This window comes from Lolium rigidum, chromosome 6, assembly GCF_022539505.1.
Source record: "Lolium rigidum isolate FL_2022 chromosome 6, APGP_CSIRO_Lrig_0.1, whole genome shotgun sequence".
Lineage (NCBI taxonomy): Eukaryota > Viridiplantae > Streptophyta > Magnoliopsida > Poales > Poaceae > Lolium > Lolium rigidum.
Genome location: NC_061513.1, coordinates 134,016,616 through 134,038,275, shown reverse-complemented (window position 1 = coordinate 134,038,275; position 21,660 = coordinate 134,016,616). Strand labels below are relative to the sequence as shown.

The window sequence follows — 21,660 nt, the reverse complement described above, 5'->3', positions numbered from 1 at the left end:
ACATTGGTTGTCTGGTTCTACACTTTTGTGTCTAATATAATTGGAATCTTAACTGCTAGAAATGCAAAATAGGCAAATGCAGTATTAGACTGATCCCAAATCAAATATAGTAGAACCTATGCATGTAATCATAGCATCTAACTAACATAGCCAGCTCACCACAACACTCTTATATATGTGCAATACAATGCCTCTGCTCTGGTAGCCAACAAACACATATTTACATCACCAGGAGGGGAAAAAATGTTGGGTCGTGCAAACACGGCAATAAACTCTCGGTAGTAAGCATACTACATGAACATGAATAGAACTCGGCTGCGAACACCTGATCTAAATCTATTGGCTAGTGTTAGGAGTGGTGCTCCTGCTGTCCCATGGAGCGTGCACGGTGTTAGGCGAGAATGGCGGGACAAGGTCCTTGTCTTTGCCTACTCCGCCGTTCTCCGCCACGCTCCCGTCCTTTATGGCCCTGAGCACTTCGTGCACCTCCTTGATCGGCGGGCGCATCTCGCCGTTCTGCTGCAGGCAGCGGAAGGCCAGCTCGGCCACCATGGTCATCATCTTCTTCGTCGCCGGGTCGGACTCGTAGCCGAGCTGGAGGTCCACCAGCTCCTCGAGCTGGCACTTCTGGATACGGTTGATGGCCATGCCGGCCAGGTTGATCTCGTTGCGCTGCCTGGTGATGTCGACGGCGGGCTTGGACGAGATGAGCTCCACCAGGACGACCCCGAAGCTGTAGACGTCGCTCTTGTCGGTGAGCTGGTAGCACTGGTGGTACTCTGGATCCACATACCTGGCATGCACAAAAACACACAAGGAATTGATGTTACATGCCAAAACCGTGAGAAGCTTTCTACCTTGTCTCTTCTCCTGTATATATACTTGCTTAATCCACAGGATGAGTAGCATACCCTGGGGTGCCTTGGGGAGCCGTGGAAACGTGCGTGACATCGAGCGGGAAGAGGCGGGAGAGGCCGAAGTCGGCGACCTTGACATGGAAGTCTCCGTCGAGGAGGATGTTGTTGGTCTTGACGTCGCGGTGGATGATGGGCGGCTCGATGGCGTGGAGGTAGGTGAGCGCGGCGGCGGACTCGATGGCGATGTTGAGGCGGAGCGGCCACGGGAGGGCGCGCTCTGCCGCGCGGTGGCCGTGCAGGTGGTCGGCAACTGTACCGTTCTGGACGAACTCGTAGACGAGGAGGAGGTCGCGGCTCTCCTTGGAGGTGCAGCCGTAGAACATGACCAGGTTCGGGTGCCGCAGCCGCGCCAGGATGGCCGCCTCGTTCACGAACTGCTCCACCCGCCGGTAGCTGTTGTTGTACAGCTTCTTCACCGCCACCACTCGCCCGTCCTCCAGATATCCTGGATCCATCGAGAGTAACCCCATGAGTTCGCCATTAGCGCAGCTTAGATTGTTGCAGACACTGGCTTCAGAGCGTGTCATGTATACCTTTGTATACGGTGCCGAAGCCGCCGTCACCGAGCTCCCTGTTTTCGTTGAAGGAGTCGGTGGCCTCCTCGAGCTCCTCGTAGCTGAACCGGCTGCCCATGCCCTGGACGCTGCCAGACTCCAGGTCAAAGCCGTCCCTGGAACGCGTCGGGGTCCCGCCAGAGCCGCTGTACTTGAGGAGCTTTGACGACGAGTTCACCACCTTCCTCTGCTTCCTCCTGCGAATGAGGAAGAAGGCTATCGCGGCAGCGACAAGGAAGAGGCCAGCGGCACCTGCCACCACACCTGAAATAGCAGACGAAGATCAAGCATGTTAACGGCCTGCATAGCTGCACAACCTAGAGAAATGCACAGGTAGGTTAACTGCAGGTTGCAAACTGACATGGCAATCACCATTATCTGTGTGCGTTTTTTTAATGTTTAATCTCCCAAAAATTCTTTGACTAGTATAAATGTTCGGTCTAGTGTACCATTGAAGAGGTGGATAAAGTGAAGTGGAGAAAATAGAAATTTTATCAGTACATTGGAGTAGTAGCTTGATCAAGAACGCAATTAAAATCGAAGTGTAAGCAGGGAGTGCACCGAGTTCATATTTCACATAAGATACTGCATCGCTGGTCAACCAGAGCTGATAGAAAAGCCCTAAACCCATGCATCTTGTTCGGCAACCGAACATTAGCAAAGCAAGAAATTAACTGCATGAGTATTGGTTGGTATATAAGTGACACATTACCTCCTATAGCTGCTTTCCCCTTGCCCTTTGATCCTGCATATCAATTAACAAGCACACAAACAAGTCAGGAACAAAGTTTGTGAAGATTTACTAGGATACTCAAACATCTAGTTTGTTATTTTTTGCAATTAATTCGGATCGTTTATTGGAACCTAAGTAGTCTAAGAGAAGATTTTGCATCTGCTGCCTCTATGTGTGATACAAAGAAGCAACATGGGGAACTTTGCCAAGGTGATGTTTGTTCCTAATAAAGCTGTCACATACTCGGTTGGATATATCTTTTCGATGAACAATGACCTGAACTTTAAATGTCCAAATCTTGTACCTACAGTGGAGCAGACGCGGAATCTTTGCATTGGTCCTTTTCCTAGGTTTTGTTGATGAATCATCATTTTGTGTGAAGAAAGGGGGCATGATGACATGTAAGAGGAAAATAGTACAACTTATATAAAGTTGTAGCAAAGTGTACATGTTTATATTTTTGCGATGGGTTTAGCCCTTTAAGTTGAAGTTAACATGTAGACATGATTACCCGCAAAAAAACATATAGACTTGACATGACAGATATACTTTTGTAGAGAAACATGACGAACACCTATATATAAGTAGGGCATCGGCATCAGGAAAGAAAGCTGAAGAAGTCATAAAGGCAGGAAAGAACACTGAACACATATGCTAAGAAAAAAGTTAAAATAATGGAAAGAAAAAACATTACCCTGACATCAGAGCTTTTGGAAAAACATTCAAAATCAAAGACCAGTGGTCTAAAAAGGCTTAGAATCTGTGTTTAACAATGAACTGCAATGTTTCAGCAATTATAGATCAATTTATATTCCCTAAAAACGAGGGAGCAGAATTTGAGCCACCAACTCACACTATCTGAACTTGTCTAGGTTAGGTTAAAAGGTAAAAAAGCTGAATAACGTACACCCCCAAGTGGTTCAAATCAGAGGTTAATTGGTTCAAATCAGTGCTTTTGCAGTCATACAATAGAAGATTGCACATATATATTTCGGAGTTGAAACCAGATCTCAAGTTGCTGCGTCTGGCCTATGAACCTAATGCGATGTGAAAAGATGTCGACCCATGAAATAAACAGGGCAAGGCCTAGTGCACATCAGCTTTTGCTGCTGAGTGCTGACACCTACTAACTCCCAGGAAGCTGCAGTAGCTGATGGATCAGAGACTAGTCGATCGACCCGTCCTAATTAATGGTTTCTGAATTCCGAACCAGTCCATGGAATGGAGGAGGTGCGTCGCTGTGCAGTGCAATTACTGTGTTGCTTAAGTTTCCTCTCCGCCTGGTCGTACTGAAGCCGACGTGATCGATGTGGCCTAGAACCTGGTCTGCTGGGTTCCAGAAACACTAAAACCCCTTTCAATTCTCAACTCAATGGCGATGGGGCCATTGGGAGGAAAATCAGATGCATCTTAATTTGTCAGATGGGGTTGCTCCACAATCTTTGTCAGATGAGACGAATCGTACTGACGTGATTTAAGCTTTGAATCGTTTCACACGCCGATATTTCTCCTTTTTTTTTTTGAAAATACATACGCTGATAATTCTGGAGTTGGCCCGGCGTGCATCTGTCAGCGTCAGATTATGACCGTGGATGAAGCTATGGCGCTGAGCCGATGACTTGAGTTGGCGTGCAAAGTGATCGCCACGCGAAGCAAGCGACCCAGAGTGTCCGGACATCGAGTTGCCAATGAACCATCGATGGTGGACCGGAAGTACGGCGACAGTTCGATCAGAACGGCTTACCGGACAGTGTTGCGGCTGAGTCAGACATCTTGCCGCATCCGTCGTCGCCGACCGCCAGGGTGCCATCGGCGCAGACGCAGCCCAGGAACCCGCCGGTGCCGTTGTAGCCGCACTTTCCGCCGGACTTCTCGCACCGGCCGCACGGGCCGGAGCTGCCGACCGGGTCCCAGCCGACCTGGAACCCGGCACGGAGCGCCTCCGCGTACCCGCCGCGCCTCCACGCCGCGCTCTGCGCGTCCGCCCGCAGCGCGTCTCTGAGCACGGGCGCGCTGTACACCGACTGGCACGCGCGCCACCACTCCTTGGGACGGACCTCGGGCTCCGGCAGCACGAAGGAATCGGCTGTGCTCCCGCAGGTGATCGGCTTGATGCCCGGCGGCTTGCGCGGTGGCTTCGGCTCGGATTCCGCGGCGTCCGGGCCGAAGCTGCAGCCGGTGAAGAAGAGGAGGTAGGCGAGCGCGGAGGTGGGTAGGTGGAAGGGGCTCGGGACGGTGACGTTATGGCGGACCGTGGGGCAGCTGCTGCTGTCGCCGACGACGTCGGCGTCGGCGAGGGAGATGGTGAGTGTGGCGTAGTTGATGTCCGAGACCGCGTAGTCGTCGTCGCCGAGACGGAGGATGGGCTTGGCGTCGTCGTCGTCGTCGTCGCAGCGGATGTCCAGGCCGGGGTAGCCGCAGGTCGGCGCTTTATCCGTTCCGCTGTAGAGATGGAACGGGTACCGGACGGTCAGGTTGCCGCAGGTGGAAGGCTCCGGCTGGCAGCTGAAGGTGTCAGTGGCTGGATCGCCATCGGAGCCGGCGGCGAGGAGGACGACGAGCAGCGCCAGGACGTGTCCGTGGCGGTGGCGGGAGAGGGGAGACATGGCTGGCTGGTTTCTTGTCTGGCTGTCTGGCTGGCGGGCTCGAGGCCGGATTGTGCGCAGTTGGTGCGGATGGTGCCTGCCTCCCGGTTTATAGGCCGTCCGTCGAGCGTACCCCGGCGGGGTTTCGGCGAGGGGTTGGCCGGTTGGGTGGGCAGTGCAGGACGTACGGTGCATCCATCGCTGTTGATAGGACGCCTGTGGCAGTTGCGACGTGCCACCTTGCCGCAGCTAATGAAGGTCGCTCCGTACGTTGCGCCTCTCTAGTCTTCTCCCATGTCCTTGGGTGGGTGGACCCATCGCGACTCGACTCTCGAGAGTGGTTTCTTCTCGGTTGGTGTCAAAGCAAAAAAAAAAAAAAAAAACTCGTGGGTCTATATGTATGATATAATTTGGACATTTTATTTTCTCTAGAAGATTGCAATGATTCTATACAACCTTTTTTCAAATAAAAAATGGCTAAAGGTTGGACGGCCCAACTCGTCCCGGCCCAATCTTTTATTTCCCTTCTCACACACAAAAAGGAAATATAATGAACCAACACGGGGATCAACTCCCGTTGCTCAAATGATTTCAAAAAGTTTCAAATGATTCAAAAGAAGTCCCAGCTAAAACAGACAACTCTTTACAGCTCAAATGACATCTATGTAGAGTGGTCAAAGATGACGTCCCACTCTTTACAGCTGCGGAAAATATCCGCACAATCACATCTAGCTAATAAAAACGTTTGCTTGAAGGAAAACAATCGCGTCCAAATCGGGGCGAGATCGGAACCTCCCCAGAAAGTCTGGACTGTGTAGCCCGAGTTTCAATTAATAAACAAATAAACCATGAACTAATATATTCAAGTTACAGGCGTTGCACGCGCCTAAAGAAACAAGGCGAACTGAATATTCTGAGTTGTGCGAGACCTGACAGGCTTTCGTTTACAGTCATCGGAAACGTTCAGGCTTCGCACTAGCACCTCTGTTGGTGGGAGATTCAAGGCCATAACTAGCGGCAGGCACTCCGAGTCCGAGGCATGGAAAGGCAACCGAGGGTGGAAGATGCAAACTGCCCAGCAATTTCAGAAACTAAAGCAGAACAAGGACTCAAAACGGTTCGGTTTAAGTCTATCTAGATGGAGACTTTTGTATGGGTTTAGTTCTTCAACATCTGCTCAAATGTCTCACAAGAAATTCGACTCACTTGCTATTTAGAAAAATGGGTGCTTTGAGAAGTGCTTACCAGTTGAATTGTACGTGGTGGCAGTGCAGTTCTTATCGTCGATTTGGCCGTTGGTGCACAAGCAACCGAGGAATTCTCCTGTTTGGTTGTAGGCACACCGTCCATTGGATTGCTCGCACTGCGTACACAGGGGCGGTCTCTTGTCGTCCCACGAGACCTGGAAGCCCTCGCGAAGGACCTCGCCGTATCCAGTGTTTCCCCATGCAGGATCATTTGGGTCGGCCTGTTCATATTTGAGTTTGAGCACAGGAACTTGTATGACCTGGCGGCACGCCTGCGACCAGTTCCCGGGAGGCACCGAAGTATTGAGAAGCACGAACGAGACTCCAGGAACACCGAATTCTGAGCAGGTGATCGGGTCGAGGGTAGGCGGTTTGACGAGACCAAGCTGGAAGTAGCAGCTGAGGAAGAAGACGAGGTAATCGACCGTGTTGTCAGGGAAGTCCAGCCATGCGCCCGGTGCCAAGGTCACGTTGTGCTCGACTCTTGGGCAACTGCGGTCGACGACGTCCGGATCGGCTAGCGAGACGTTTGCGCTCGCACCGCTGATGCTCTTAACCGTGTAGTTCGCTGTTGTGCCGTTGAGTTGCAGGATGGGCTTGTCGTCGTCGCAGACGATCCCCAGGCCAGGGTAGCCGCAGTAGGAGTTGTCGTAGCCGTTGAGCTCTTCAGTCTCGCTGGAGAGATAGAACGGGTAGCTAATACTAAGTTCTCCGCATGTGTAAGTTTGATTCAAGCACATGGAGGAGTTGTAGGTAGCACCGGATGAATCGCCATGGGAGGCGGCAACGGAGAGGAGGAGGACCAGCAGAAGCAGCCGGTTGCATATCAGGAGAGGCATGGCTAGCTTTTGACTAATGAATTCAGGAGAAGTTTCACAGTTGCTTGCTGCCGCTCGCCCCCGTTTATATGTCGCCAAGGCCTCGCGAGTATCCGCGGAGACTGGCAGGCCGATGAGAGGGACATGCCGGGAACGGGAAGGCCCCTCTGGCTAAACTTTGACTGGTCGATCGTGTGTGGCGCATACGCTGGCGTGCCACGCAAGTCGGCTGCTAGTACTACACCCGTCGCTGTTCCGCGGAGACTTCGCGTGGTTTTCTGTTGGCCAAGGCGCGTGGAAGAAAAGGCTTCTCGTTGCTGATATTTTCTTCCACAAATTCGCAAGAAAAGAAGATATTTTCTTCCAGAAGAAGTTTCTTTTTTATTTCGGGATTGCTAAGCTTTATTATCTCGGAATTGTTAACTTAGCGTTTAGTCAAGTCCAAAACCCACAGATTTACGTCACGACTCGTTTGCATCGTGAGTTGTAACTGATATTCTTTTTCAGTTGTAAATGAAATTGCAAGATTTTCAGCAAAGTGGGTTGCAATGAGGATTTTTCTATTGCAAATCAAGTTGCAAATCGACAAAGATTTTTAACTGAGAGAGGATTTTCTGAGCAGGCACGTGCACACCCCTATCTATTTATATATAGGGTGTATCGAGATCGCACTACCCCTAAGCATGTCAACTGAACCGGTACGGGGTAGAACAAGATATAAGAGGTGATCGTGAGGCGCATCTAGAACCCATCTAGGGTTTTGTTCCTCTCGCTGGCAACGTTGTATGTCCGCTCCGTCTCCGGTAGTCTTGAGGCCTTGGAGGCGTGGCAGAATGCGGTCTCTCACCGGCGAGAAGGTATACGTTCTTCGTTTAGTTTGCTTTTAGTGTCTTCTTCAGGGTGGTGAGGCAACGGCTAAATCCTGAAGTTATAATAAGACCTTCCCCGCTCTATCCTCGCTCTGCTGGTGCATATAGCGCTCGTAGAGGACACGTGGAGTCGTGTGTCCGATGGATCTCCTAGGATCCGGTTTGTTTTCGTGTTCGCTGGTGTGGTTCAGGTCAGTCTTTTCCAATCTAGGTTGTAACCATTGGTGATGGTTGTTGCTCTGGTGTGTTAGTCCTTTCAAGCCTTAGCACGACGAGTTCCCGTGTGTCTACTACAACAGCTCTACTACGACAAGCTTTGCCTCGCTTTGGTGATGGAGGGGCGAGAACGGCGACGCCTTCGGCTCGCGCCTTTGGTGACCTATTTGTAAATTTGTTATTTTAAGACCTCTCTATACTGTTGTTGATGATTATCAGTGGAATTTATCAATAAAAAGATCGCACTAGCCCCTTTCCCTCTAAAAATCTTCTCTTTTTTTATATATCTCACACCATATAAACACTGAACATGAAACTCTTCTGTTCATTGAAATATTTGAGATAGAATGTGGGAAATAATTTTGGAATTTTTAGGAATTTTGGAACATGAAACACTGAACATGAAACTCTTCTGTTTCATCGTATATATGTTTAAAGATATTTTTAGGAATTAAAATATTTGAAACTTTTAAAATACACAAAAATGAACTATTTTCCCGCATTTTGTTGTAATTTTTCCGTGACATGCAAAGTTTCAAACCATATGTTATATATAGTTTGAGTACTGGATCCCAGCTGTAGGATTAATAAGGACTCGGCCAACTCTCTTCTGGGAACCTACCGGCAAAGGGCAAAATATGGAAACGAACATACCAAACACAGCAGCTATAAGCTGTTTCACATTGAAAACACTGCACAAAATCTACTCGGTCGCATGCAGCGGGCCGCCTGATGACTGGTGATGACGAACCTCACACCAGGGAAGGTGCCATTGGATGCAAAACAGGAGTAAAGGCCGTGCAAATGGTCAGGAGCTATCCTTGTCGACTGACGAAATCAGGAACGCATTTCTGCTTCTGCGTATCCCCACAGGCAAGCGCCGCTGATATTCAGACTACCACGTTTGCGACGGGATGGTGTTGCCGTTGGCCGCTGGCGGGGAGTAAGCAAATGCAGGCAGGTGGCGGCGCATCCGGCTTTGGTGGGTTCGTCTACTTAGGCCACTTAAGATCAGGCGGTATTCTTGGGCGGCATAAACCATCAAGAATAAAATGCTTATTACTGAAAATGTAAATAATATGCTTTTGAAAAATCACCACACCTTGAAACATAGAAAAGGACTCAAATGTATGTAGAGTTGTTAAAAGATGGCGTCCCACCCTTTCTGACGAGTGACGACAGCTGCGGAAAATATCCTCGCAATCGTATCTCACTAGTAAAAGCGTTTTACTGAATCAATCGGGTCCAGATCGGGGCAAGATCGGTCTTGCCCAGGAAGTCTGGATCGACTAGTCTGAGCTGGGTTTCGATTTAACAACTAAACCTGAACTGCTATACTATTCAAGTCAGAGGAGTTGCACTCAAGCCAGAAGAAAATTCAGAATTCTGCAGGATCTGAATTATCTGATAGGCTTGGTTTACAGCGATCAGAAATGTTTTCAGGCTTTGCACTTGCGCCTTTGGTTGGTGGGAAATTACACAAACCAGAGAAGATGCAAATCCACAGCGAGCAGCAGATACTCCGAGTCCGAGGCATGGAAAGGAAATGAAAGGAATGTAGGGCGCGAGATGCAGAATGGCCAACAATTTTCAGGAGTTTAAGTCTATCTAGATGGAGACATCCGTTTCAAAATAAATAAATCTAGATGGAGACTTCTGTATGGGTTAGTTCTTGAACATCTGCTCCTATGTCTAACAAAAAATATCGATTCTCTTGCTATTGAGTAAATTGGGTCCCTGGTTGAGAAGTGCTTACCAGTCGAATTGTGCGTAGTGCAGTTCCTATCGTCGATTTGGCGGTCGGCGCACAAGCAACCCAAGAAATCTCCTGATTGCTTGTACCCGCACCGTCCATTGGATTCCTCGCACTCCTTACACGCGGCGGATCTGTTGTCCCATGACACCTCGAAGCCCTGGCGAAAGACCTCGCTGTATCCAGTGTTTCTCCATGTATCATTATTTACCTCGGCCGGGTCATATTTGAGCACAGGAACTTGTAGGACCAGGCGGCAGGCTTGCGACCAGTTTCCGGCGGGCACTGAATTATTAGGAAACACGAACGACGGTCCAGGAATACCGGTGACCATATCTGGGCAGGTGATCTCGTAGAGGGGACTTGGTCGGACGAGGCCAGTCCTGAAGAAGCAGTCCAGAAAGAGGAAGAGGTTATCGACCGTGCTGGCAGGGATATCCAGCCATGAGCCCTGTGCGAAGGTCACGTTGTGCTCGACTCTTGGGCAGCTTCCGACGGCCTCCGGATCGGCAAAAGAGACGTTTGCCCTGCTACCTTCGACGCTCTTAACTGCGTAGTTGTCTACGCCGTCGAGCTGCAAGATGGGCTTGTCGTTGTCGCAGACGATCCCCATGCCCGGATAGCCGCAGTAGGAATTCTCGTTGCCGTCGACATCTTTTCTGTCGCTAGAGCGATAGAAGGGGTAGCTGAAGCTCACGGCTCCGCAGGTGAATGGTTCAGACAGGCACATGGAGGAGTCGTAGGTAGCGCCGGATGCATCGCCATGGAAGGCGGCAACCGAGAGAAGGAGAAGCAGCGGCAGCCGGTTGAGTATGAAGAAAGGCATGGCCGTTGGCTAATGAATCCAGGTGAAGTTTCTTTGTTCCTTGCCTTCAGCTAGCTCGCGTCCGTTTATATGTCGCCAGGGCCTGATAGTATCCGAGGTGATGGGAAGCCGCCTCTCGCTTGACCATTGACCAGTTGATAGTCGCACACATGTACACGCAAGTCGGCTGTCATTAGTACTTCCCGTGAGACGCGTGGTTTTTTATTGCCGGCTTAGAAAAAGGCTTCTACAGTGCTAGTTGCCGAATTTCTTTTTTCAAACCGGAAAGTTCTTATTTAAAAATTACTAAGGATCAACTATACGCTTTGAAACGTTTAATGATGATGACATGACCTCACTCATGATAAGGTGTGATTCCTCCGGGCGACTCGGGCAGTGTCCAAAACCTAGCGCCGATGCCCTACCCCTTTCCCCTGTCGCTGCCTGAGATGGACGTTGGGCAAGCCCGCGAATCCGTCAAGGACAGCGACAGAGATGTCTCCTCCACGCGGCGTCTGTTTTTCCGGTGGGGGTGCACCCTTCTTGTCACCGAAGTGAGCGACGACGCCTGGTTAAACCTCTGGGCTCAGAGGTGCTGCTCTCCCCGCTCCACCGTCCTCCAGAAGGGAGGCCACCCATGGATCTGATGTAGGACTCCTCTTTGGGGATTTAGAGCATCTTTAGCAGAACCATGCCAAAACTGTTAAAGTCCAGCGGGTTTACAGTTTTGGCTCGGTTTCGGCCGCAGATCAGTGCTCGTATCCCTTGCCTGGAAACGATTAACAGGGAAACGTGAACTCCATCGCTCGAGTGCTAAATATAAAGACCGGTGCGGTGGAAACGGGTTGAAACCCTATTTCCACTCCACCGCATCGACCGCTCGGTGGCCACCGTACCTCCGGTGAGGAATTACCCCGCGTAAACCGCCTTGCCACGCCCACCAGTGCACAACCATGTTTCGCAGCGGCAGTTCCCGCAGGGGAAGGGGGGCGTGCGAATTGGATCCGACCGCACCTCGCCACGTCTCGGTGGAAGCTCTCGCGCCCGCTCCACTGAGGAGCACGTCACATGGGTCCGCTCTAAGGGCTCTAAGAAGCGCACTATCGAGAAGTGGACCAACTACGACTTGACTCCGCCGCCGTCGCTCGCCGCGTACGCTAGGGAGGCAGGGTGGTCTTCCTCCTTGCACCATTGTTGCTCCCCCTCTCCCTCCGAGGAGGATTGGGTGGTCAAAGAGGAGCATGCGCCTCCGGCGAAGTTTTTCAACGGGGTGGCTTTCGGCGGCCCTCGAGGAGCTCCGCCGTGTCTCGGCACGGGATGCGGTGGAGGCGAAGAAACACGAGGTGGAAGACGCGACCTGGGTCGTCTACCAGGTCCGCGCGTACGAGGAGTTTAAGTGCGAGGCAGCGGTCCGCCGCGTGAAGATCTCCGCCGCGTCAAGATCGAGCGCATCGAGCTCGGGTAGGAGGCCACCGTCGTCGCGTCAAGTCCACCGCCGTGCCCATAGGCCCTGGTGAGGTATCATGGGGCCAATTTTTGGTAAATAGGTTAGCGGCCGCGTAGATTTAGGTATAATCGCGTTGATCTTGGCAGATGTGTGGTCACGCGCGGTCCGTGTTCCCTCTCGGGGGCACGGCTTGGGAATGCTGGTTCTACGGGTGAGTTGGTCACAAAGGGTAGTTGGGCGGTGGTGTTGACGCATGTGAGGTGGTGGCGGTGCTATGGTCCAAAATATCCAATGTGTATATTATGGGGTGCTTGCCATTCGTCATGTGTAGCTGTTCTCCGGCGAGGTCGGTGCCCTCGAGCCTAGGCGCAAGGGGAAGTGTTCCATACTTTTCTTCCGTGAGTACTTCTTCAGGCTCCCATTCTCTTCGCATCTTCTTCATCAGCGACCGGTCCCAAGTTTCATGGAAGGCGTTGTCGGTGGTAATCGGTGCTTCATTTTCTTATACTATGTGGTTCATATATGCGTTCTTGTAAGCTTTTTTGGTCAGCACCTTATACCCTTCGAGCCTTTCTAGGATGAACAAAGTCCGTTTTGGCCCCTACTCGGTTTAAAATGTTTGGTCAAAATTCCAGGTTAGGGGGTAAAATGGACCATTAGTGATAGTTTAGAGAGGTTTAGTGAGCCAAGTAAACTTTAGGAGGAAATATGAGCAAAGTAAAAAAGTTAGGGGGGAAAACCGGAGTTTGTTCTCTGGGGATTTATTAATTTAAAACTGAACATATAACCTTATGTCTAAAAGGAAGAAGGTCTGATTTAATGCAAAACAGAAACCTGGGGCGGAGAAAAGGTCAAGAACCATCCTTGTCGACTGACGAAAGCAGGAACGAATATTTCTGCTTCTGCCTATCCACGCGCTATTGGGGTTTTCAGGCAAGCGCCGCTGGTTTTCAGACTACACCAGTCTGACGTTTGCGACGGTCAAGCAGCAGCATAAACGCGCGCGCACACGGGAGAGGGGCAATGAAGCTACGAGCTGCAAATCACCGAGGAACTAGACGACGGAGCGCCAGACCGGCATGTCAAATTTCTACGGATCGTCAGTGCATGCCAAACATGGATTCACATAAACTGGGTTTATCGTCCGGCGAAATGGCTATTGGCAAGCGAGAGATACTATCATACAGTTGTTTTTGAGGGGGAATAAAATTGATGAATCAGTTGTCAAGATTCAAGAGCTTACTTGATGGGGGGTATGCAGAAGCAGGGGTGGCGCCGCTGCCGTTGCAATCGTGAAGGCCCACCTTCCCACCGGAGCACAAGCAACCGAGGAATTGCTTGCTCTCGCTGTAGGCGCACCGTCCGAGAGACTGCTCGCACAGGTTGCATACTTGCTCTGTGCCCGGGTTCCATTCCAGCTCGAACCCCCGCTTAAGCACGACACCGTATGTCGTCGGCAACATGAGCTGACCACTTTCCAGTAGAGGATCTTTATATACCGGCACCGCGAAATTCTGTCTGCAGTGGCCAGCCAGGTCGTAATATTGAGAAACGTTGCGTTCCTCAGAGCCAACGATGAACACGAAGGAAGCACCATCAGAGCTGAACCCTTTGCAGTCTATCTCGTGATCTTGTAAATCAGGAGGCAGCTCATCGCCTGGCTTGTAACAGTCGAAGAAGAAGGCTAGACTGCTGAAGGAGTCGGTGTAGCCCAGCCACGCTTGGCCGAGTGACACGTTGTGGCTGACTCTGGGGCAGATGGTGCCGCCGAGCACGTCGTTGTCCCCGAGCATGATGTGGTGATCGCCGTAGGAGATGTTCAGGATGGTGTAGGTATCTCCATGGAGATGAAGGATAGGGGCCATGGCGTCCCCCTCGCCTTCGCAGAAGATCTTCAGGTCGGTGTAGCCGCAAGAGTAGTTGGATGTGTAGTCTGGGGTTACTTGTGTCGCGTTTGACAGAAAGAAAGGATAGGCGATGTCAACGGCGCCGCACCTGAACGATTCCGAGCACATGGAATCGTCGTAGGTGCTGAGCGGAAGAGGGGAGACATGGACGACGAGGAAGACGAAGACGAGCAAGCAGAGTGGGTGAGCCATGGCGACTGGCGAGAGGAGGAAGACGGATTTGGCTGCTTTTTTTCTTTAGTCCTACACGCCGCTGGTTTGCCGCTGGTTTGGCCGAGCGCCGCCGTATTTAAGTCGCGGGCTCGACTGGGTCTGGTGGAAACTCTGTTGGTTGGTGTGACGGAGGTGGGGAACACGCCTACTCTGGGTGAGCTGAACGGAAGACCGCAGCAAGTTGGTCTCTGCGTCCTGGCAGCTTGTGCGAGGCAAAATGAATCTTGCGTGGGCTGCTGCCTGGTACGTGACGCCAAGGTTTTTAGTTTAGTCGATTGACTTGACTTCCATGCCGATACGTAGCTCATGAACTGAAAACGCGTGCATAAGTCGCATTAATTGCATCCTAGGATGCCGATCAGTACTTACAAGTTCACTTATTATAGTATGTGAAAACTGTAAACGGAGGCTGAGTTACATGTATCTCTTTATTTTTAAAATTTCAGAAATCATAGTTTTTTATTTTTTAAAAATATGAACAAACGGAGGCTGATGTAGACAATGATGAAATCTATAAACATGCGAAATCTCAATATCAATTTTTTTATATTGTAGGCTACACAAAAATAATAAAATCCGACAAGTTTTGTAGTTTCTGAAATGTGCACTATTCACTATTCTCAGATCCACACATTTGTCATTTTTTGTAGATTTCAAATTATTATTCCAGTGTATCTTTTCCTCAGCCATTCCACTCCTCATTTCTCTTCCCCATTTTTAATTCTTCATCAATAGAGGCCACAGGAATCTCAGGATTCCTTCGATTTCTTCTTCCATCCTATATAAGTACTCCCATTGCATGGTTTTTTGGAGCACGGCCATAGAGAAGTCGAAGGAAAAGCTACAAGCTGCTAGGAAAAAATCTGATAGAAAGATCTAATGGGAATTAGAATTTCCCGTACCACATTACCGCCGAAATAATTCGGTTCGCGTCCCCGACATATAAGATTTGATCTAGAGATGTGTACCCCTACGGTTTTCTATTTTTTCCATCCTCCGATTCCCGTCCCACGTTTCCGTCCCCCGTACCCACCATGCCGGAAACATGGCAGCTCTAGGCACAACTTTCGCATGAGATTTTTGGGCAAGAACATGGCTACAATTTCGTAAGAAGGAGGATAGATGCGCAATGTCCATCATTGCCTAATAACCTGCTGAAGCTTAAAATTTCTTCTCCTGGAAAAGTCTATCTGGAGTTGATCATAGATCCTGTATTTGATTTGGTTATCGACTGTATCGGTGATGGCTGTTGCCGAGGAACAACTTGGTTTTTCCTGTTGGTCTTTTTAAAAGTACTTTATTATGGTTTCTGGTTTGGTTTTGTTTTCAATTTTCAGAAGTTAGGAGAGGTTGTTCTACTATGAGGTAAGGTGTTCATGTTTGGATGTTGTATGGCTGACATTTGAGTTTCTTTATTGAAATCGGGGGCCTGTTGGGGCTCCTCATCTCGAAAAAGCATGATATATCCCATAAAATGTTCTCAATGTCTTGATACAAAACATTTTAAGTATTAAGTGGATAAAATAGAGAGATGACAATATGTGTTGGAGGGAGAGACTTCCTTTTTGATACAAGGAAACTATGAAATGTAAAAAATATATATGAAAATAATAATATGGTGATTTAATCCAAATGAAAAATAGGTGAACGATGATCATAATAACATAAATTAAACTAGTGATGCAGACTAGCAAAGTAGATGAATACAGTGCATCTAAACATGATAAAATTGGCAGTATAATCCAATTGCTAAAATAAGAAAATCTAGCAAGATCTCAACGGAGAGGACGAAAACACATACGGTGCAGCGCGGGCAGAACTATTTGTGTTGTTGTCATCACTCATGTCACCGAGAAGGTTGTTGACGTACGGAAAGAAGTCATCGGACCACGTGGTGTTGCCAGTAGTCACGCTATACCGCTCCCCAAAATCCCGATCGCCCCTCATCCTTACAGATCTATGAGAGCAAGCCTTCAAAGACATATTGTTCCATCCTTCGGTGTACGCTGAAAGATATGATGGGGAAGACAGAGGTGGCGATGCAATGTTCTTGTGGCAGGCAGTCTCGTATGCTACGTCCGCCTTTAGGGCGAGGAACGATTTGTTTATAGACAACAGAGGCAACACGAGCGATAATAAAGAAGTCGAGGACACAAACAAATCAGATTCACCCTCACAACATTTTCAGCTTCACATAGATAAAATTGTTCAAATTTTCCAAACATGTGTGGTAAAAATAAAGACAACTCGTACACAATGCACAAGTAGTTCCTCAGCTCAATCCTGAAACCCGACATTGCAGATTTTGCCTTATCCCATGCTTCGCGTGAGAGCTCTACTAGAGGTCTCCCACGCATGCGCGCCGCATCAACATCTGGAGTCTCGATTGCACCTCCATTGGCTCTGTTGCTGACGTTGGCCCTACCATCATTGTTGGTTCTGTTAGCGTGCTGGTGGCCGCTGATCCCTTGGAGTGCGGCATCGCCTTTCTAGATTGAGACGAGCGGGATCAAACTTCGGGTTCCCGTGTTCATCTTCTTCTTCCTCATCGGATAGATCCTCCTACTCTCAGTCGGCCTGATTTAATTCCACCATGCACATCTGATGACGTGCTAAGTAGTTTTTATTAGCGCAAAAAGTTGGATATGAAGAAGCTTTCCTGATTCCGGAATCTACGCTATCTACGGTGTCGCTGCCCGCGTTGTCGATGCTCTCGGTCCTCGGGTGCTGAGACACCCGATCCGACGCGTTGGTGCTGGTTGTCGATACCGATCTGAAAGATACCTCACCAAGTAACTCGACGAGATCTCCCAAGCTTGTCGCATATTTAACGTTGCTCCTTGCCATTTCGTCTGAGCGTTTACCGCCCGTGGATCTGATGGATGATGCTGATGAAGATCTTGATGATGCCGATGCTTCCGCCGTTGACTCCGAACGAATCGGTTCCAACCGGCGAAAACTTCCTTGCGTTCTGATGTAGCTCCCGATCGTCGGATCCCTCCCGCTCGGCAAAAGTCGCCAGAAGCTGGGAGAAGGGTGGGTGGGTGCGGACGAAAAATTGTCGATTCAAAGCGCACCTGATCCCCTGATCTAGTCAATTTTTTTGCTTGAAGAAGAGGTCATCGAGTTCGTGCCTCCAGCGTCCAAGCTTCCCACATACGGCGCCAATAACAAAGGGTTAACTTCTTCAATGCTCATGATGATAGACTTGGGTTTCCTGGTCAACAAACCGGTCATCCAAGCTAGGCAGCCGACGAATATTATTATCGAGGGCAAATCACTGAGATTGCATGATGTGAAACTAGGGTTTACAAGGTGTCTCATATGATTGAATATGTCCCTCCTCGGTGGCTTCTCCCAGCCCTTATATAGCGGGCTAGATCTCAGAGTACACCTCGAGATCGAGTTACAGTATACGTCGGTTCACCCGATATGGGGTTAACTTTCCTAACGTGATATCTTCGGATTTTTCTGGATTTCCTCATGGGCTTTTTTCTATTCCTTCAAGGGCTTTGTACCAGGGATAGCAATGCTTAGGACCAGATATGGTATACCATGTCACTAGCTCTTTCCATGCATGAATGGGCCAATTGGGCTTTTGTGATTTCACCAAGATAATTGGTTTACTATCAAATTGGATGTGGTAGCACTACAATTCCAACACGAAGTACTAATTGAGTTTTTCCATCCGATACTAGATTTTGGGCCGAACATTTTTTTTCTTGAGATTCACACTTAATTGGTGTCGGGAATGAAAATATGCAACTCCGTGTTCAAGGTATACGTCTTCCAACATAGAGGTAATAAAGGATATTGTCGTAATTAAGTTGGTGTTACTCACACTCTCTACCACAAATTTGGAATCTTGAATAATACAATATATTTATTTTCTTGATTCCTTATGTATCTCTTATATGCCTATTATGTAGTGTCTCATGTGAGGGTGGGGTTCACATTTTCCCATCTCTTTTAATGGCGAGTAGTGTGTAACTAATGTATATGATATCACAGGAATATTTGATGGCTCATACCCTAACGTACCGGGAAAGGAGCCAAAGTGAAATGACAAGTTTCCCTATAATTCGGGGTTTCAACCGCTAGGGAGAGTCACCCTTAAGTTGATGTCATCTATGATCATTGATCCCAACTTGGAGGACATACCAAGCCTTATCCCTCAAGATAAGACGCCTATGTAGAGAACCCAAAGGTCCCTCCAGGACCTATAAGCATTACATGTGCAAGACGCACATACCTTGATCTTGCAAGGAGCCAATACAAGGAGATATCTTCCACAACCTAGCTGGTGGTATACCCCATCAAGATTAGCTACTAAATCCATGTATTGTTCCTTTAGATAATAAAGAAAAACATGCATGATGTAGAGCTAGTAGCCAACTATGGGCCTAAACCTATCGGTGTCTTCGTAACTCGATCATTACCCTTCAACCAGTTATTCTATTCCACTTGTAGAGAGAGAAAAAAACCAAAGGAGAATAATACAATGAAACATTTACACAATTCACCTATCCCGAGCACACACAAGGGAACCATAGAGATGCACCGCTATTCTCCGTTCGTGGTCTGCGCTGCAGAGAGTGGAGAATCGAGACCTCTTTACGGAAGTCTGTACACGGTTGTAGGATACGGCGAGGGATACTTTTTTCCTACATGGGTGGTAGCATAATCTACGGATTGGGCCAGCATTATCATCTTAGGCGTTCTACAATTGCTCATGATTCATATGTAATTCGTCTTAGTCATTTTTGTACTTTGAGATTTTTGCGACTCTGAAACGGATGTGTGCATCCTGGTTATGCAGAGTGGGTGTAATTGCTTGATTAAATAATAAAATACCCATTATCGAAAAAGTGAAATCCAATCCATGAGATAATTTGATCCATGGACGGCACCGTTGTGGTAAAGGTCGTTATTTTAGAGGAATCATTACCGCAAGACATAGAAGGGGAGGTCTTCATGGCGTACCCTTTTGGTTTACTTCATGCATGCATCTAAGAGATGATAAGATCGACGGCACACAACCCAATCGTCCACGCCTCTTATCGAAACACAAGAGTTTCACACTTTGAGACATATTTTAGGGGCTAGCGGTTATCATAAATATATCATACTATATATATTGTTCCACATAAGTTAAGAGGCTATCATGTAGAATTGTAGATGTGTGCATCAATGGATGCACTGGTTGGGGAATATCCTACTTTTCGGAAAAAAAAAACATATGGCTCACTCTTTTGTAAAATAATTACACATGTTTGTCAACTACGTAGGAGTTTCTGACACTATGCTATAACATTTTCAGAACATGGGTAAATTTGTGGAACTTCAGTGACAACCGATTTTTATAGTTAGTGAAATGTGCATGAGATGCTTGCAAAATACCCTTGAAATTTCGGCAAAATGAAACAGTGCAGACATGTCGAAATCAAAAGTCGAACGGGGAATGGATTCGACAGACAACCTCGTAAGGCTGAAAATCCAGATTCAGCGAGAGGTTTGTGTGATTTTGGAGGCCGGAAGTTGCAAACGTCAATTACTTCGTTGATAGCTGCTTGAAACCTAACTCGTACTCCTACTGTAGTAGGCCATTAGGTATGAGACAGTGAGACACTGATGTCTGTGTAGTTTGTTGATGTGCAGTCATTACCTAAAGTACAATTGTACAGTACCAGTGTTCTGGCACGCGGCATCAATCGCTGGCGGGGCACGCGATATTGAGTATGAACGGAAGAAATCCTCGTGGCGTGGGGGTCGGTACCAACTAAAACCAAACCAAAATCTTCTTGTGTGCCGTGCACTCCTGAACTTTCCAAATTCCAAACTTGGGAAAGATCTGAAGACGGGAGACCCACCGTCCCACGCTACTACTAGTCCACCGGAGTCCGACTGTCTGAGCTGCACTTGCTCTGAGAACTACATAACGTGAGAAGCAACTGGCAGTCGATCGGTTCAACACAACACGGAGTAGGAGGCAAGGCGGTCACCAGCACTGAGCTATCGTTGTCGATCCGTGAAGAAGAGCCTATCTCCGGCAACCGTGAAGTCGCGAACCCAATCTTGACTCTTCAGACACATTTGTCCAGACGTGCGTTAACACTGCTTCTCCGTCGCTGCTGGAACTTGTGGCCTAAACAGTTCTGGCTGTTCTAGTGGACAGTACTGAGAAAGACCTAGCCAGGAAGCTCTTAAAAGAAGGACGTGATTAGATTGCCGTGCGTTACTAAATGGTTTGGATGGTCCTGCTGCCTCAGGTTTCTATGGTCTATGGACAGTAGAAGACTTTAATCCATCAATCAGCTAGTAAATTGCTACTACTACTTCCGAACGTTGTTCTGCTTGCCGGTAAAACAAGAGCGAATAGGTTCAGGTCAGCTTATTGTTTTGTATACGATGCATTCTAGCATTTGCTCCCAGGAGTTGCTCGTGGGAGCATCAAGCCCAAACAAAAACAGCGCAATATCGACATTGCCAACAGATAAAGAGTTCGTGTTCTGGAACCAAAAGTAATTGCCATACGTACCGCACTTGTCCGTGGTCGGGCCGCCATTGCAGAAGCAGGTGAATCCCAACGATCCATTCGCCTGGTTGTGCTGGTAGCCGCACCATCCGCCGGAACTCTCGCAGATGCCGCACTGCCCCGAGTGCGGGCTGTAGTTAAGTTCGAACCCAGCCATGAGCATATCAGCATATCTTCTGTCCAGAGGCACATCTCCCATACTCTCCTTGTGAACATCCAGCACCGGCGCCACCACCGTCGCCTCACACCCGTACTCGTACGCCTCACCGGTGTAGCCATCGCCGGTGAACACGTACGAGCTCTTGCTATAATCTGGACAGCCAATTAACTCCACGGCAGAGGGCCAGGAGGCGTTCTTGGTGCAGTTGTAGAAGAAGGTGATGTTGGAGTCGGAGCTTGTGAGATGAAGAGGGGAGCTGGTGTCGATGGTGAGGTTGAAGTGGAGGAGCGGGCAGCTGGTCGTGTTGAAGGCTTCTGCGTTGTCGACCAGGGACACCGTGTGTGTGTCGTAGTCGATATGCGAGACTCTGTAGCGGTGGTGGGATTGGTCGAGGAGAATCAGAGTGGTGTTGCCCTCGCAGGCGAGGCCGAGGCCGGAGTAGCCGCAGCTGGAAGATGCAGAGGAGTTGAGCCAGAACGGGTAGGCGATGGTGAGGTCGCCGCAGGTGGCGTTGTTGCTGCAGATGGATGGGTAGCCGTGGGCCGTGGCGAAGAGGAGCAGCAGAACGGGGAGGAGGAACAGGGGAGGCATCGTGTTCGTGTGTGGACGAGGAAGTGGAGGGGGAGACTGGGGGAGGAGTGCCGATTAAGTCGGCGAGATGGTGGTGCGTGAGAGTCAAGTGAGGGTGTTGGCCTGAGCGCGACAGCTTCGAGTGAATGTGGAAATTTTGGTCCTCGGCTGAGCACACCCGGCAGCTCGCGATTGCACGACGATTGGGACTAGCATACCCAACCCCAGGCCTCAGCTTGTTGCTGTTATTCATGGCGGACGACGACCCAGCGTAACGCGCGCCAGTGATGGGGAATGGTCACGGGCCAGAATGCATTTTGCAGGGAGATTA

At 49.1% G+C, this 21,660-nt stretch overlaps 1 protein-coding gene across 3 annotated transcripts; it reads right to left on the bottom strand.

The window, feature by feature from the left end:
• Positions 1-37: 37 nt before the first annotated feature.
• On the bottom strand, positions 38-21,352 carry LOC124658880 (LEAF RUST 10 DISEASE-RESISTANCE LOCUS RECEPTOR-LIKE PROTEIN KINASE-like 1.2). Of its 3 annotated transcripts, none has more exons than XM_047196874.1 (5): positions 20,603-21,352; positions 2,184-2,216; positions 1,451-1,735; positions 912-1,362; positions 38-793 (listed from the first exon to the last, which is right to left on the bottom strand). In XM_047196874.1, the coding sequence occupies exons 1-5, from the start codon at positions 21,348-21,350 to the stop codon at positions 337-339; spliced, it is 1,974 nt and encodes a 657-aa protein (XP_047052830.1). In that variant the 5' UTR covers positions 21,351-21,352; the 3' UTR covers positions 38-336. The 3 variants fall into 3 exon arrangements, with proteins under 3 accessions (XP_047052830.1, XP_047052831.1, XP_047052832.1); XM_047196875.1 differs by lacking the exon at positions 20,603-21,352 and adding an exon at positions 9,696-10,476; XM_047196876.1 differs by lacking the exon at positions 20,603-21,352 and adding an exon at positions 6,035-6,888.
• Between the last annotated feature and the right edge of the window lie 308 nt (positions 21,353-21,660).